General features: G+C 38.7%; 1 protein-coding gene across 5 annotated transcripts; it reads left to right on the top strand.

Annotated features, from left to right (window-relative positions):
• Window positions 1-1043: 1043 nt before the first annotated feature.
• On the top strand, window positions 1044-14092 carry LOC122068219 (early nodulin-93). 5 transcript variants are annotated; one of them, XM_042632084.1, is made up of 5 exons: window positions 1044-1199; window positions 1327-1481; window positions 1671-1732; window positions 12747-12836; window positions 13823-14092. In XM_042632084.1, the coding sequence occupies exons 2-5, from the start codon at window positions 1370-1372 to the stop codon at window positions 13961-13963; spliced, it is 405 nt and encodes a 134-aa protein (XP_042488018.1). In that variant the 5' UTR covers window positions 1044-1199; window positions 1327-1369; the 3' UTR covers window positions 13964-14092. The 5 variants fall into 5 exon arrangements, with proteins under 5 accessions (XP_042488018.1, XP_042488019.1, XP_042488023.1 ...); XM_042632085.1 differs by having other exon boundaries at window positions 1191-1252; XM_042632087.1 differs by lacking the exon at window positions 1044-1199 and adding an exon at window positions 2498-2573 and having other exon boundaries at window positions 1214-1481.
• The last annotated feature ends 615 nt before the right edge of the window (window positions 14093-14707 follow it).

Raw genomic sequence — 14707 nt, 5'->3', positions numbered from 1 at the left:
TGCTGAAAAGTGTTTCTAAAGTGATAACTCCCAACTCAAATTGAGCATACATCACTCCTAGAGTGTATTGACTATGTTGACAACAATGAACAACATTACAACCAAGCCACATTGCTTAATAAGACTTTCAACATACGTGATGTATGAATTTAGGTGTTGAATGATATTCAATTATATGTCATAGAACTTATAATGAGACAAGAGATATATATGCATTAATGTTTGATATTGTAGTTGTTTTGACCATTAGGTGTAGATATTCATGTAACAATTCTTTAATTTATGAGTATACTACCATTTTCATTCCGTTCGGTTGAAATCTAAGATTTAAAATCTGTACCATCCGTTTTTCAATTTTCTTTTATCATTCTCTATTTTTTTACCGTTTATTTGATCGTATGTTCGAAGTTTTTTACTATTTAAAATCCATACCGTCTTTTTGTCTTTTTGTCTTTTTTTTTTCATTTATGTTTTTGTTAACTATCGGCCTAGCCGATTGGCACCCCTAGTTTCAAGTATTGGTATCGATTGAGACCAATCCTTGATCTTTGATCGATCTAGATTAATTACCTATATCATTTTAGGGGTCAAACAATAAAAAATTGGTACCTTAAAAAAAAAAAGTAAGAGCAAAGCCAATTGATACTTGCCGTTCTGATCTGATCCGATCCGATCCATATCGGTATCGTATTGGTATCAATCCCTGTTAATACGTTAACATCTGACATTTGTTTGGAAATGATTTCCATGTTTATGTGCCGTGTTTCACGTGGGATCGGATAAAATGCAACACATCTAGTGTGTCATCAGATTGCCTTTTAACCAAAAAAATAATAATAAATAAATAAATAAATCGCTTCTTATCATCTTCCTTTTTAAACTGTAGAAAATTATTGCCGTTAAGGGAGGTGGGGGCTATATCAATACAATGAATCCCACCGTTTCAAAAATCCGGTTTCACCAAGATTACGTATGCACCGTTATGATGATGATGAGAAGTTTTATCCAATGGGACCTACTCGATAATAGTTATCGTCTATACTCCATCAAGAAGACACGTGGCAACTAAGACTGATGTATCATACGATTTGCTGCGCGGGAGTGAGTGGAGCTTTCCTTGGTCTTTTGTCGTTTCACTATTTCTGGCTTTCTGCTCACTGTTTTCTTTTAGCTTGTCTTCATTTCCTACCGAGTAAAAGGTGAGATTTAGGCACTCAACACGGATCTTTGGCAAAACTGTTCTCTTCAATCTGCAAGTATTGTTCATTCTATTTAGAATAATTTACAACTTTTCTGTTAATTTTTTTCTTCTTTGCTTCAAATCAGATTATTTTGAAGTTGGAGTGATTCTACTGACGAGAAGAAAGCAATGGGGATCCCATCGGAAATGAGAGATGCTTGGATTAACAGAAGGAAATCACTATTGATCCCTTCTCCTTATGAAGAAGAGAAAATCGCGGCTTCACGACGTTGTACTCAAGGTATTACGTTTCCCTTCTGCGCCTTGATTTTTTTTTTTTATATATAAATTTATTATTTCCACGATTCATAGTTTGGTCATTCGTTATTTGTTAATTTTCTGTAGATCTGGATCGAGTTGTCGTTGTTGTTGTTGTTTTTTTATTTTTTAATTGAAGATTTTGTTCCTCTTTCATTTCTTTGATTTGCAGAGGGGGTTCGTGCGGGGACAAAGGCCGCTGCAATTGCTTGCGTCGTTACTACTGTGCCCACGGTATTCTATCTCTCTCCTCTAGTTTGCTAGTCAAGAGTCTGAAATCATTAGTTCGAATTTTTGTTATGGTTCAATCCGTAATGGGCGTCTTTTTCTCCGCTTGGGTATATTGCTCTGATGTTATGAGGTAGAGATGGGAGCTCTTTTTTACTAATAGCTCCACATAATATACTATAACTCAAGTTTGGTGGCTCATGACTCGTAACCCAGTTTATCAGCAATCCAAGGTCTTTGTCCTGAGTGATTCTGAGGTAACAATCTTTGGTTTCTTAGGTAGATACGGTTCAAAGACTCTGAAATCTTGGCTTGTGGTTGCAGAATCCACAAGACCACTGATTATTAGTAAAAGGAAAAGAAGGGTTTTGAATGATCTGACCCATCCCTTTCTTCATGCTTCTCTATTCCTTGCCTATGTTTCTTAAGTTCCAGTAAAAGCCATGTAAAAAAAAATAATATTAAGAAAAATCATACTTTCTTGTGCTGATTTAACCTGATGAATTTCGTTACAAATGGGTCCTTAAGAACTGTTTCTGCATTATAGGGCCATTACCCAGGGCAGGTCCGATGGCCCCTGCCTATGTGTGGTCCTGGGATGGTTGAGTTTGGAAATGATCGTAACCTTCAGCATTTTCTCCAGAAAGTGGCCGCTCCCAAGACTCAAACCCGGGGATTTGCCGTGGCACCCTGAACTGTTTACCATTATGGTTACTATTATCCCTCTGTATCTCTCTCCCTCTTATTTTTCTTTTTGTAATATTATGTCAGTTGCTCGCTGTTCGTATGATTCCTTGGGCAAAGCATAATCTTAATTATACTGCACAGGCATTGATCATATCTGCAGGTACTATCTGGGATACTCAAGTTTATATTGTTCTGCTGTACTTTATATGTTGTATGTTGTTTTTATCAGTAATGTTAGTTATGTTTTACTCAACTGCTTATGGTGAGCAGGGTGAGAAATTGCACCTTTTTTTTTTGGGGGGGGGGGGGGAACGGTTGCTCGCTGTTCATATGATTCCTTGGGCAAAGCATAATCTTAATTATACTGCACAGGCATTGATCATATCTGCAGGTACTATCTGGGATACTCAAGTTTATATTGTTCTGCTGTACTTTATATTTTGTATGTTGTTTTTATCAGTAATGTTAGTTATGTTTTACTCAACTGCTTATGCTGAGCTCGGTGAGAAATTGCACCTTTTTTTTTGGGGGGGTTGGGGGGGGAGGACAGTTGATGATTTATTGTAGTAGAGAAAAAAATATATAGTACAGCTCTTGAAGGGGGAAAACGGTTCAAACAATTGATTGTCAGGTACAGTAACCATGCTGGACAAAATATGTACATACACACAAGTGAATAATATCCCAAAACATAGTTTAGGACAGAAGACCCCACTTTTGCCTAGTCATCAGCCATTTCAGTACTAATTAGCTTCCATTGGAACAAGAAATTCAACCGGGAGGTTGGCACAAAGGTTCTTCTGACGAACTCCCATTCGAATCTGTTACATTTCCCTTCTATCATTGCATGGAAATATCCATTGCTGATTAAAAGATGTAACTCCATCTTCCGAGCATCATCTCTAACCTTGAAGGATGAGTTTCTCTAATAAGGCCCAAGGCCAGAGGAATTGCCACTACCTTCTAAAGTGTTACATGGGCCCCAATTCCTGATGGGGACCAGGAATCCCTAAAAAGCATCATCCATTTTCAATTTTGCCACTACCTCTGGTGGAGGCTGCCATGGAACCATCATCCTGTCCATACCCTCCCTACTCCCTTGAGAAAACCAGTGGTCCCCAATCCCCAATCCCCCCAAAAATAGACAACTCAGAATACCTTTAAATAGATCATCAACTGCTGCCTAGTGAGCAACCTTGTCCCTTGATTTTATCAATTACCTCAATTAAAACAAGGAGCTGGTCTTGGATACCCTAGCATGTCTCTCCTCTGACACGAGCAATTAAGAATGGTCACTTACACAGATTGGCCCCTTTTTTTTTTGGGGGGGGGGGGGGTTGGGGTGGTGGTGTTCCAATTTCTGGAGGGATTTCCAGGTCTGGGTGGGCTAACAGGAAGGTTATTCTAGCATAACATGGGATTTGATAGAAAATTCAGCTAATTGGCTCCTCTCCCATTCTTGTATACTTATAATAATTCCTTGGAATGCTTGTAGTAGAAACTGTTGGTTCAGAAAATAATGTTATACACCTATGTTTTTAGTTGAGTTGAATAGATAAGAATTTGCTGTTGCCAAAGTTTACCTTGTGTGGCCGAATATCTTTTCTCTTTTAACTCTCACTGTAATATTACTTTCTTTCCTATAACTTTTTTTTTTATATTTACTTCTTCTCACAATTTAATCTCAAATATTTTCCCTGTTTTCCTATATTTTCTATCTATTAAAATCTATTATCTTGTCTGAAATCTCTTCTTTTTTTGGAATTAGTAAATCCCTAATGGATACCCTGTTTACACCATATTCTTACTCTACTAATTTTCTTATTAACTGGTATTACTCCCGTTATTCCTTGAAAACTGTCCACTTTGTACTTTTTAACTGTTCCAAAATGGTAGTCCACTTCAGGCATTTAATGCATTTATTTTGGTTGCTTTTCCATTTAGCCCTTTGCAAACGACTCTGATTAGTTTTCTTCTCATGTTGTAAATGAAGGTCAACTTGGAATCCATGTTGTAAATGAATGATAAACTAGGAAAGATAAATTAACAAAAGTGGGAAGTTGTATAGTATTTATTGCTCTATAATTTATATAACAGGATCGATCTACACCAAAATCTAGGGAAATAGGGTTCTCCTGGTTCTGTATGGTGAGAAGAACGAGATAGGTGCAATACCGTACTTCGATCCGGTAGGGAGACGAGAACTAGGATGGGTGCAATACCGTACCTAGTTCTACTTTGTGCAAAATTAAAACCAACAAATAAATGAAACCTAGTTCTACTTTGTGCAAAATTAAAACCAACAAATAAATGAAGCAAGACCAAGAACTCAAAATAAGGTAACAAAAGAAAAGCTGCTATAAATAAAAGAACAAAAGCTGCTTAACCGGATCTATGTTCCACAGTCGAGAGGCGCAACTGTAGGCTTCTCTGTGAAGATAGAACTAGAAGCAAGCTATAGATGTAGATGTAGATGCAAGAAAAATAATGAGATGCAGAAATAATAATTTGAAAGTAAACTTTGATATTATTTGGAGAGCTTTGAGTTACAGGCTTAGGTTTGAGGATTTGAGAAGAAAAAGAAGGGTGATTGAAGCTTTGAGGAGTCTTTGTGGTCTGGTGATGCTAACCTTTGAGGGCGATTGGGTTTGGAGGGGACGATCGGAGCTTTTGTTGGAGTTGTTGAAGACCGACAGAGCTTTAGAGAAGTCCGACGGAGCTTGATCTTGAAAGCCTTGAAGAACTTGAGAGGGACGAACTTTCTTTTGGGGAGCTCTCTCTAATTCTAGAATTTTGGGGATAAAATTTACAAGTGCTTTGTGAAGAGGAGTATCTCTTTTATAGATTAAGAGAGCACATTTACATTTCATTTGGGTTTGGGAAAACATTTGAGTTTCATTTAGCACTATACAAAATTACAATGAAATTTGGTACTGTACACTTGAATTTGCTTTTGGCATTACTTGGAGGTACTGGTGGCGCCGAAAGTTGGCTTTAATCTTGGGCTTTGAGATTGGAATCTTCTATGATCGTACCACGGCATTCCATGTGTCAGGGACACTGTTTTCCTCATTGGATTGATCAAGAGAGTTCTACCAAATTTTTCTGAGCCTGGTATTGGCTTGATTGTCCTTTAACTTGAGACAGTAGCAGTACCGCCTTTCCTCAGAGAGGTTGTCCGTGGTTAGCTGACTAGGTGAGTTTTTGACATTACCGATTGGCTAATTGAAAACTGTCCTAGGAGACGTTAAGGACCAAATCAACGTTTGGTCAAAGATTTTGATTTTGAGGTAGCCCGGCGGGACTTGCAAGGTCACCGTTTTGAATTTACTTGAGGATGACGCCTTGGAGCTGGAGAGCTCAACATCTGGATCATCATCAGAGGGGTTTTGAGCCATTTGTTCATAATGACAGTGAGCCATCATAGATGCTTTGATGGAACTAAGGCTGTAGGCACCATCACTTGATTCTCCTTCTTTTGAGTCGGAACCGAACTCAGTGAGGCGGATTAGAAGAGCTTCCTTTTCACTTTTGATGCTTGATTTTGAGGAGGCCGGGAGAATCGGGACTGGTTTGAGGCCCGTGATGTTTTAAATGAGGGGTCGATTTTTCACATTTTGAGACATCACAATTATCCCACCATTTGACTTTGTATACCCGAGAGAGAACCAGGGCAATCCAGTCAGGGGTTTGGATGTCAGTGATCTTGTATTCCTAAAATAGGATCCATGCTAAGCGGCAGTGGAGGAAAAACCGAAGGAGATCAGGTTGGTGAGGTTGCTGTGGTGAGTGGTGGCAAAATGTTTGGTAGGAATTTTGGATTGGGGTGGTAGAATATCAAACATAGGACCATATTGATCCCACCACCGAGGAAACCAAAGGGGGATTTGTTTGTTGAATTTGTAATCAAAACAGAAAAACCAAGAATGACGGTTAATTCTGTTTTGGAATGGAAAAGCTTTAAACCAGGCCTCTTGATAATCATAGTAAGTATAACCAAAGGGGTTGTAGGTATTTGAGAAATTTTTTGCTATGAGGGGATGGTTGTTCCAGTCAGAAAGACTGAGGATTTTGCAAATGGTTACAGTTGTATGTGTAACTAATGATTTATCTTGTTAAAGTTTAATTTGAGTCTGACAGAGTCAGTATCTACAAGGATTTATTCGTAGAATTCATGTGTCTTTGCAGGAGAGGAGTAGAAATGCCATCCTTGAAAGAAGACTCTTTGGGCGAAACTGATTGGAGAATTAATATAATTTTCGAGGGACTCTTTAATGATGAAGAGTTTTTCTTTGATGGGTTTTTCATTGTATTGGCTTTTGAGTTTGGATCCTTGGGTCGTTTGGAGAGGCTTGGCCTAGTTAGTTTGGAGACTGGAGCTGGATTTGTTTGTGGTTTGAAGGGGACCAAGAGCTGAGGAAAGGACCACGGCATGGGAGTATGGCCGGTTTGAGGAGGCCAATTGGGATTGGCTTCTGGTTTCAATTTGTTTTGAGGGAGCGGCAGTAGTGCCGTAACTTGCTTTTGAACAAACAAGGGAATTTGAAGAGGTTGATTCTTTTGGAGGAGCCATTTGGAGAAGGTTAATTTGTGGAGTTCGTCCTCGTAAGAATTCCCGAGTAAGGAAGTTAGGGACAAAATTGGAGTCTCCTTTAATATAATCAATTTGAAATTCAAAAATCTAAAGTAAGGCTTGCCATTGGACAAAAATTTGTTTTGAAGCCAAATTTGAGACATCATTTTGTAAAACAAACTTAGCAGCGCTGCAATCAACACGAGCTAAAAATGGTCTATTTAGTAATGCATTTTGAAATTTTTGAATGCAAAGTATTATGGAGAGAATTTCTTTTTTGATAGTGCTATAGTTCTTTTGGGCAAGATTCCAGATACCAGAGGTGAACTGGACAAGTTGCTCTTTGTTAGTATTTGGGAGTCTTTGTTTGAGAATTCCACCATATCCGATATCAGAGGCATCAGTTTCAACAATTTTAAATGCCTCAGGATTAGGAATAAATAGGCAAGGAATCTCTTTGACCAATTTTGTTATTGTTTGAACGGCATTAGTTTGGGTTGGGGACTAAGGAGCTCGGTTCTTTTTGAGCCTTAGAAATAATGGCTCAGCAATTTTACTAATTTGGGGGAGAAAATCATGCACGTAGTTTAAACTCCCGAGAAACCTTTGTAACTGGGTTTTGTCTAATATTTGGTCAGGGAATTTGTCACCAAAGGAAATGGCACGATCGATAGAGGTTATGGTACCTTTTTCGACCAAGTGTCCAAGAAAACGGACTTTGGTGAGAAAGAATTCTATTTTTCGTTTTGAAAGGATTAAGCCATTTGCTTTTATAATTTGATCGAAAGTTCTAAGGTGTTTGAAATGCTGCTCCACTGAATCAGAGAAAACTAGAACATCATCAATATAGACAATTGTAAACTGTCCATAGGAGTTAAAGATGTCGCTCATAATTTTATGAGGCCGAATGGCATAACGTTCCATTCATAGAGGCCAAAGGGGGTTGTGAAGGTAGTTTTGTAACGATCCTTTTCATGAAGCTGGATCTGTCATAATCCAGATTTCATATCAAATTTTGAAAATATTTTGGCTTGATAGATTCTTTGGAGAATATCCTTTTGGTTGGGAATTGGGTAACGCACCCATTGTAGGGCATCGTTAAGGGGTTTGTAATTAACAACTAATTTTGGAGTGCCTCTTTCAATTTCAGAGGCTTTGTTAACATAAAAGGCCGTACAGCTCCAGGGGGAGGTGCTAAGCCTAATAAGTTGTTTTGCAAGAAGGTCGCTGATTTCTTGTTTGCAAATTTCAAGAAGGGTTTGATTCATTTGAGCTGGCCGTGTTTTCGTGGGGATTTGAAGGTCGGAGAAATCTTTGGCATATGGGAGGGAAACCATATGTTTCTTTCGATGCCAAGGTCATGCTCGAATTTGGAACGAAGTTGGTTAATTTGTTGGATAGTTTTGGGATGGTTAATTTGCTCTATCATTCTTTGATGGTGAAGCTCAGTTTTTCATGGAAATTGCTCTATAACAGGAAATAGTGTTCTCCTGGTTCTGTATGGTGAGAAGAACGAGATAGGTGCAATACCGTACTCCGATCCGGTAGGGAGACGAGAACTAGGATGGGTGCAATACCATACCTAGTTCTAATTTGTGCAAAGTTAAAACCAACAAATAAATGAAGCAAGACCAAGACTCAAAATAAGGTAACAAAAGAAAAGCTGCTATAAATAAAATAACAAAAACTTCTTAATCGGATCTATGTTCCACGGTCAAGAGGCGCAATTGTAGGCTTCTTTGTGAAGATAGAACTAGAAGCAAGCTATAGATGTAGATGTAGATGCAAGAAAAATAATGAGATGCGGAAATAATAATTTGAAAGTAAACTTTGATATTATTTGGAGATCTTTGAGTTACAGGCTTGGGTTTGAGGATTTGAGAAGAAGGGTGATTGAAGCTTTGAGGAGTCTTTGTGGTTTGGTGATGCTAACCTTTGAGGGCGATCGGGTTTGGAGGGGACGATTGGAGCCTTTGTTGGAGTTGTTGAAGATCGGCAGAGCTTTAGAGAAGTCCGGCGGAGCTTGATCTTGAAAGCCTTGAAGAACTTGAGAGGGACGAACTTTCTTTTGGGGAGCTCTCTCTCTCTAATTCTAGAATTTTGGGCATAAAATTTACAAGTGATTTGTGAAGAGGAGTAGTATCTCTTTTATAGACTAAGAGAGCACATTTACATTTCATTTGGGTTTGGGAAAACATTTGAGTTTCATTTAGCACTGTACAAAATTACAATGAAATTTGGTACTATGCACTTGAATTTGCTTTTGGCATTATTTGGAGGTACTGTTGGCGCCGAAAGTTGGTTTCAATTTCAACGAAAGGGATTTGTTAACCCATTTCGAAACTGTCAAAACTGTTGAACAAACTATAAATTTTACCCCTAAAACAAAAGAAATCACCCTTTTTGACCCAAGATCCCTACAAGACCTCTACCATAAACACAAATTCAATTATGTCCATGTTGGCCTCGTCCTGGTGGCCATCAAACCTCTCCACCGCGAAGGTCTTAACACATCCCTCTTGTTGGCCCTTCGTGATCAAATTCAAAGGTTTTCATGGCTTTTCAATGTTTATCCAAACATGTCTATAGCTTTGGAAGACCTAAATATCCTTCATTCCCTCAAAATTAATCTCAAAACCCACGGATACAAGATGATGCATGAGTTTGTTTCCATTTCTATCATTCACTGTATCAAATACAAAGCCATGAAAACCGTCAAACCCCAAGCCGTTAAAAGCTCTCCCAAAGGCTCAACCCTTTATCTTGAGACTGCTTGTATCCAAGGTCAAATTGTTTATCCAAAACTGGTCCAATAGAAAGACATCTCTTTCCCAGCTGAGTGGCAGCTGCAAACGACTGCTATTCCACCTCAAATTTCAAACACCAACATCCAATCTATTTCCCAAGACATAGATGGACTAGTTACCCTTCGGTTTAACCGATAAATGCCCTCTTCTGTCTATCAAAGTTCTCGAAAATCATGCTCTGATACTTCGACCTCTTCCAATTCTTTCCCTTGGAGTCCTCCCCTCAGAACTCCTCCAATTCCAAACCTTTCTGGATTAAATTCCGGGCAACATGTTGTTTATAGAACCTATAAGACTTCATCCTCTGTTCCAGAGTCAACCCAATCCGACCAAAATCATCCTCAATCTCTAACCCAGTCAAAAGTGGCTCCGCCCCAATGTGACCCTGATGTTTATATGCTTCAAACCAATGATAAATACCAAATTGATAAACACTTCGAACAGATTTTGAATCACTAAAAAACAAACAAAAACGTGATTGGTTCTTTAAAACCTTTAATCTTGAACAAGCAGCCCAAATTAGAATTAAATTGGTATAATTTTATGACAAATCTTCAAACAAATGTTTTCTTTTTTACTTATTTTGACATCTACGCCTAGGATAACAACATAGATTACCCCTGGCATAACCAAATCTCTACCCAGAATGCTACCCATAAATCTTGGACTCTCAGTACCAATCCAACTACCACTGCTATCCATCCCCCAGTGGAAAGCATCAAATATACCTTCAAAAATACAAATTTAATTGCTTCCCCATTCAAAGCAACGGAACAAGATGACCCGAATAGAAAACAAATTGAACAGTTAAATTTTACAAATTTAAGTCTTCAAACTATAGGTGTTCAACTCTCCCGAGTTGAGTGCCTTGTCCAACCAAAACCTGTGGCCTCTTCATCCTTAATCCCAGCCACTATTCCTCCTAGTACTCCCATTTTTAAACCATATAACATTCCACAAATACACCAATGAGAACTTAACAAATCCTTTTTACTTGGCCAAATTAACCATCGTCTTGCAACTTTATCTGCCCCAGAGACACCAACGCAAAATCATACAACTGCAGAATCTGCCAACCAAGTAGTACTCACTCATGAAGGATACTCTTCTGACTCTTCGTCTAGTTTTGACTATGAGTCTCCTGTCCTTCCTCAAATTAATCAAATTGGCCAAAGTTCAACTCAACACCCGGTCTTCCCTGACCTTCAAATTGAAGCTAGGGGAACTACTCCTTAAGCTTCTTACCAAAGTGGAATCATCTATGAATGGAACATAGATGGTCTGTCTGAACATAATCTCATGAACAAATTGCAAGAAATGACCATGGTTAGCAATGCACATCGTATCAAGAATACGGCTGATAGTGCTGTGGCTACCTTGCTTATTTCTGGCTTTACCGGCCAACTAAAAGGATGGTGAGATTATGTCTTGACTGACGACAAAAAAACTGAAATCTTAATGGCAGTCCAAACCACCCCTGAGGGTACTCCCCTCCTTGATGTTGAAGGAATGCCTACAGAAGATGCTGTTAATACTCTTATTTTCAGCATAACAAATTTCTTTTTAGGTAACCTTCTCGTCTCAAAGGTCGAACAGCCGAACAATTATCAAATCTTAGGTGTAAAAAAATACACGACTTCAAATGCTACAAAGATACCTTCCTGACCAAAGTTTTAACCAAACCTGACACAAACCTTTGTTGGTTTTAATTTTGCACAAATTAGAACTAGGTACGGTATTGCACCCATTCTAGTTCTCGTCTCCCTACCGGATCGGAGTACGGTATTACACCTATCTCGTTCTTCTCACCATACAGAACCAGGAGAACCCTATTTTTTTGAATTTTGGTATAGATCGACCCTGTTATATATATATATATATTCAAATGAATTGTAGTTGAGGAAACACACATTGGAAAATATTGTCATGGCAATTTGGATAGACTGTATTCATTCGTCAGAAAAGAACTTGAGCGGCTTGTTTAACTTCAATATCTAGGTCTGACTGACCTAGCCCATATCATTCCTCATCTTTGTTTGCTGGTTTGCATGATGAATAAGCTAACTAGGAAAAATGATTATGGGCTCTTTTCAATGGGTCGTGATATTGTTGCTTGGCAACCTCTTCAAATGGGATTCTCCTGCTGAAAACTTCAAAGGCCATTCCCATGTACGGATACACTTATACCATTTGGGCTTCATTTCACAGCATTCAATGTAGGATGAACATTTAGACGTCAATGGAGCTGCTTAAACTTTCACAGCCTGATTATCTTAGTAGGACTGCGGGAGACATGGCTTTCAGAACTTGATTGAGAAAGCTTCCTTGTAATTCTTGAAGGCTTTTAACCAAAGGCATACCCAGTGCACAAGGCTCCCGCTACTACAGGGTCTGGGTCTAGGGTTTTTTTTTTTTTGGGGGGGGGGGGGTGGGGGACATACCTACGCAGCCTTACCCCCACATTTTGTGGAGAGGCTGTCCCTTTTCTTGGAGGCTTTTAACATGGGTTTCAATATTAAAGGCTTGGTCATCTAAAGCTGAATCCCTCATAAAGTAGAGAGATTTTTAATATGTTGCCTGCCCCCCCCCCCCCCCCCCCCCTCTTTCCTTCCTCTCCCAATTTATACTTGTGCATAATGTTTGTAGGATATCTGATCCAGGTCAGTTGGGTGTCACAAGAGTGTTTGGGTGGTCACCCTGCTCTTGTCCACCTGCGAATTACCAATTTTTATGGGGTAATCCATCTGCAATTGTCTGGATATGAACTAGCATTCTAGGAAATGATGTCCCTCATCCCTCACTTCCTTCCAAGTGTAGTGGCTTTGTAGTTTGTGTAGAACATACTCTAATTATTAAAATTGTCATTCCTTTGCAGAGCATATACTATTTATCTCTATTAAGATATTCAGTTGATGTGGAAAACTGAACTGCTACTTTGTTGACTGCTGAACAGCTTCAATTTCCACCTACTTCATCACTGCTGATAAAACTATTTTGGAGTGTGCACGGAAAAATGCACAGTATGACAAATCAGCTTGAACAGGTCAGATTTTCACTCTCCATTTGAGCTCCAACTCATATCATATGACGGATGAGACATCTGTCCAAAGTTTTTTCTACTTGAGTCTTTCGGTGTATTTTTCAAATTTTTTTTTTTGGTAATAAAGCACATGATTTGTTTTGCATAATTATTACACTTTGGATGCTGAGATTTCATCATTTTGGTCACACTTTGGATGAATGTGTTTATGTATGTATGTACGTAGTATGCTCTGCAGTGTGCATTCTCTTTATACAAAGTGAAATCCATGTGCACAATTCGTTAAACTGATCTTTAAATCCCTATACTTTAAACCCTAAATCCTAAATCATAAACCCTAATCCCTAGGAACTAAACCCTAAAATCCTAAACCTTGAACCCTGAAACCAGTCCCTACTCTATAATCCTAAACCCTAACGATGAATATCTTATGCCCCTTTCCAGTGTTTCAAATTTTAGTTCAACTTGCAATAAGAATGGGAATACCATACATCAAAAGCCATGAGTCTTCCCCCCTCCCCCCAAACACCCCATGAAAAAAAGAGTGGCGTTGTACTAGGCACTTCTGCATCAGGTAAATTTAAGTTGTTTATATCTTGAAGCCAGAACGATGAGAATTGAGGCTGTTCTCATGCCATGGAGTAGTGTAGATTTTATGTTGCTGTTGACTCTTGAGAATTCACACTGATAACACAAGGTTGCTTCTTTTTAACTTGTTGGGTTGTGTGTAAATTTATAGTGAAGAAAATGCATCAATTGACACGGTATATAGTAGTTCTTATTCAAAACTCAGTGTTGTTACTGGACGTGTTTGCAGCATACAAAAGGAACCCCGGCCCCGAGGATGACATTAAGTCCCCCGAGGATCACATTAAGTCATCGTTGGACCTTCTAATTAGTCCTATTGCTTGATTGTTATAGCTTGGGATTTGGTTTTTCACTTCATCCAATTTGAAGCGCTTTACTTATGAATCTGTTTCTGTTTACAGAATCATCCATTCATCAAGAAGTTTGAGGACAAGTTTGATCTTGGGATTCTGGTGGGCTGCTTAGGACCTCCTGTAGTGAGTAGACTTCTTATGTTTCCCATTTTGGTGAGTGTGAAACCTGTGGGCAGATATAATATGTAATGGTTAGAGCTTACAATTGTGATGAGACATTTATTCAACTTTATGCCGCCAAGTGAAGATGTTTTCAATCCATTTTCCTTTTATTTCATAATTTAATAATGGGGAGTCTTCATCTCATAATTTTTATCAGTCCCTTGTTTTTATCCTATATTTATTTAAACTTCCCTATCCAAGCATTTTTTTCTGATTCCCAAAATGGCAAACTTCGACCTCTCAGTCTCCCCTGATAATTTCAAATGCTTAGTTACCCCTGTTTTGAATATGCCAACCCATTTCTTATTTTATTGGTTCAACCTGCTTGGTTTGAATCAAAACAAATTATTAGCTGAACCGCCTCTTTTCCTCTGTTGTCCCCTCAATCTTGTTACAAACGGTAGGTATAGAGCTCGTTTAGACTTAAGTAGGTATGTAGCCGTTTAAGGTAGCCCAATTAAAGTCCGACATCGATCGGCCCGATTACAAATTGTATCATGGTCCCCAAATCTAGGCCCGTTTAAGTAAATGAGCGTTCACTATACAAGAATTTCACACTGTCAGGCCCAGTTAGGCCAGATCAAGACCGGCCCAACTAGATCAATTGACACCCCTAACCCAAGCCACACAGAGCACAAGTTAACATTGAAAGTTTCTAAAGCTCTTTTTTTATTTGAAACAAGAAATATTACAGCACAACGGAGTGGGTGCAGAAGTGAGCAGTGGTTGGGATAGTGTTTCCTCTAGTAAGGAGGCATGGTACTGTACCTA

The sequence above is a fragment of the Macadamia integrifolia genome, unplaced genomic scaffold (genome assembly GCF_013358625.1).
Source record: "Macadamia integrifolia cultivar HAES 741 unplaced genomic scaffold, SCU_Mint_v3 scaffold359, whole genome shotgun sequence".
Taxonomy (NCBI): Eukaryota; Viridiplantae; Streptophyta; class Magnoliopsida; order Proteales; family Proteaceae; genus Macadamia; species Macadamia integrifolia.
Note: the sequence above shows the minus strand (reverse complement) of the source record. Positions and strands in the feature narration are given on the sequence as shown.

Bases quoted from the DNA above. Each gene is read 5' to 3' on its own strand.
- LOC122068219 (XM_042632084.1), top strand. From the start codon at position 1,370: ATGGGGATCCCATCGGAAATGAGAGATGCTTGGATTAACAGAAGGAAA. The intron at 1,482-1,670 runs GTATTACGTTTC...TTTGATTTGCAG, and splicing joins TTCACGACGTTGTACTCAAG to AGGGGGTTCGTGCGGGGACA. The intron at 12,837-13,822 runs GTCAGATTTTCA...TTCTGTTTACAG, and splicing joins TGACAAATCAGCTTGAACAG to AATCATCCATTCATCAAGAA.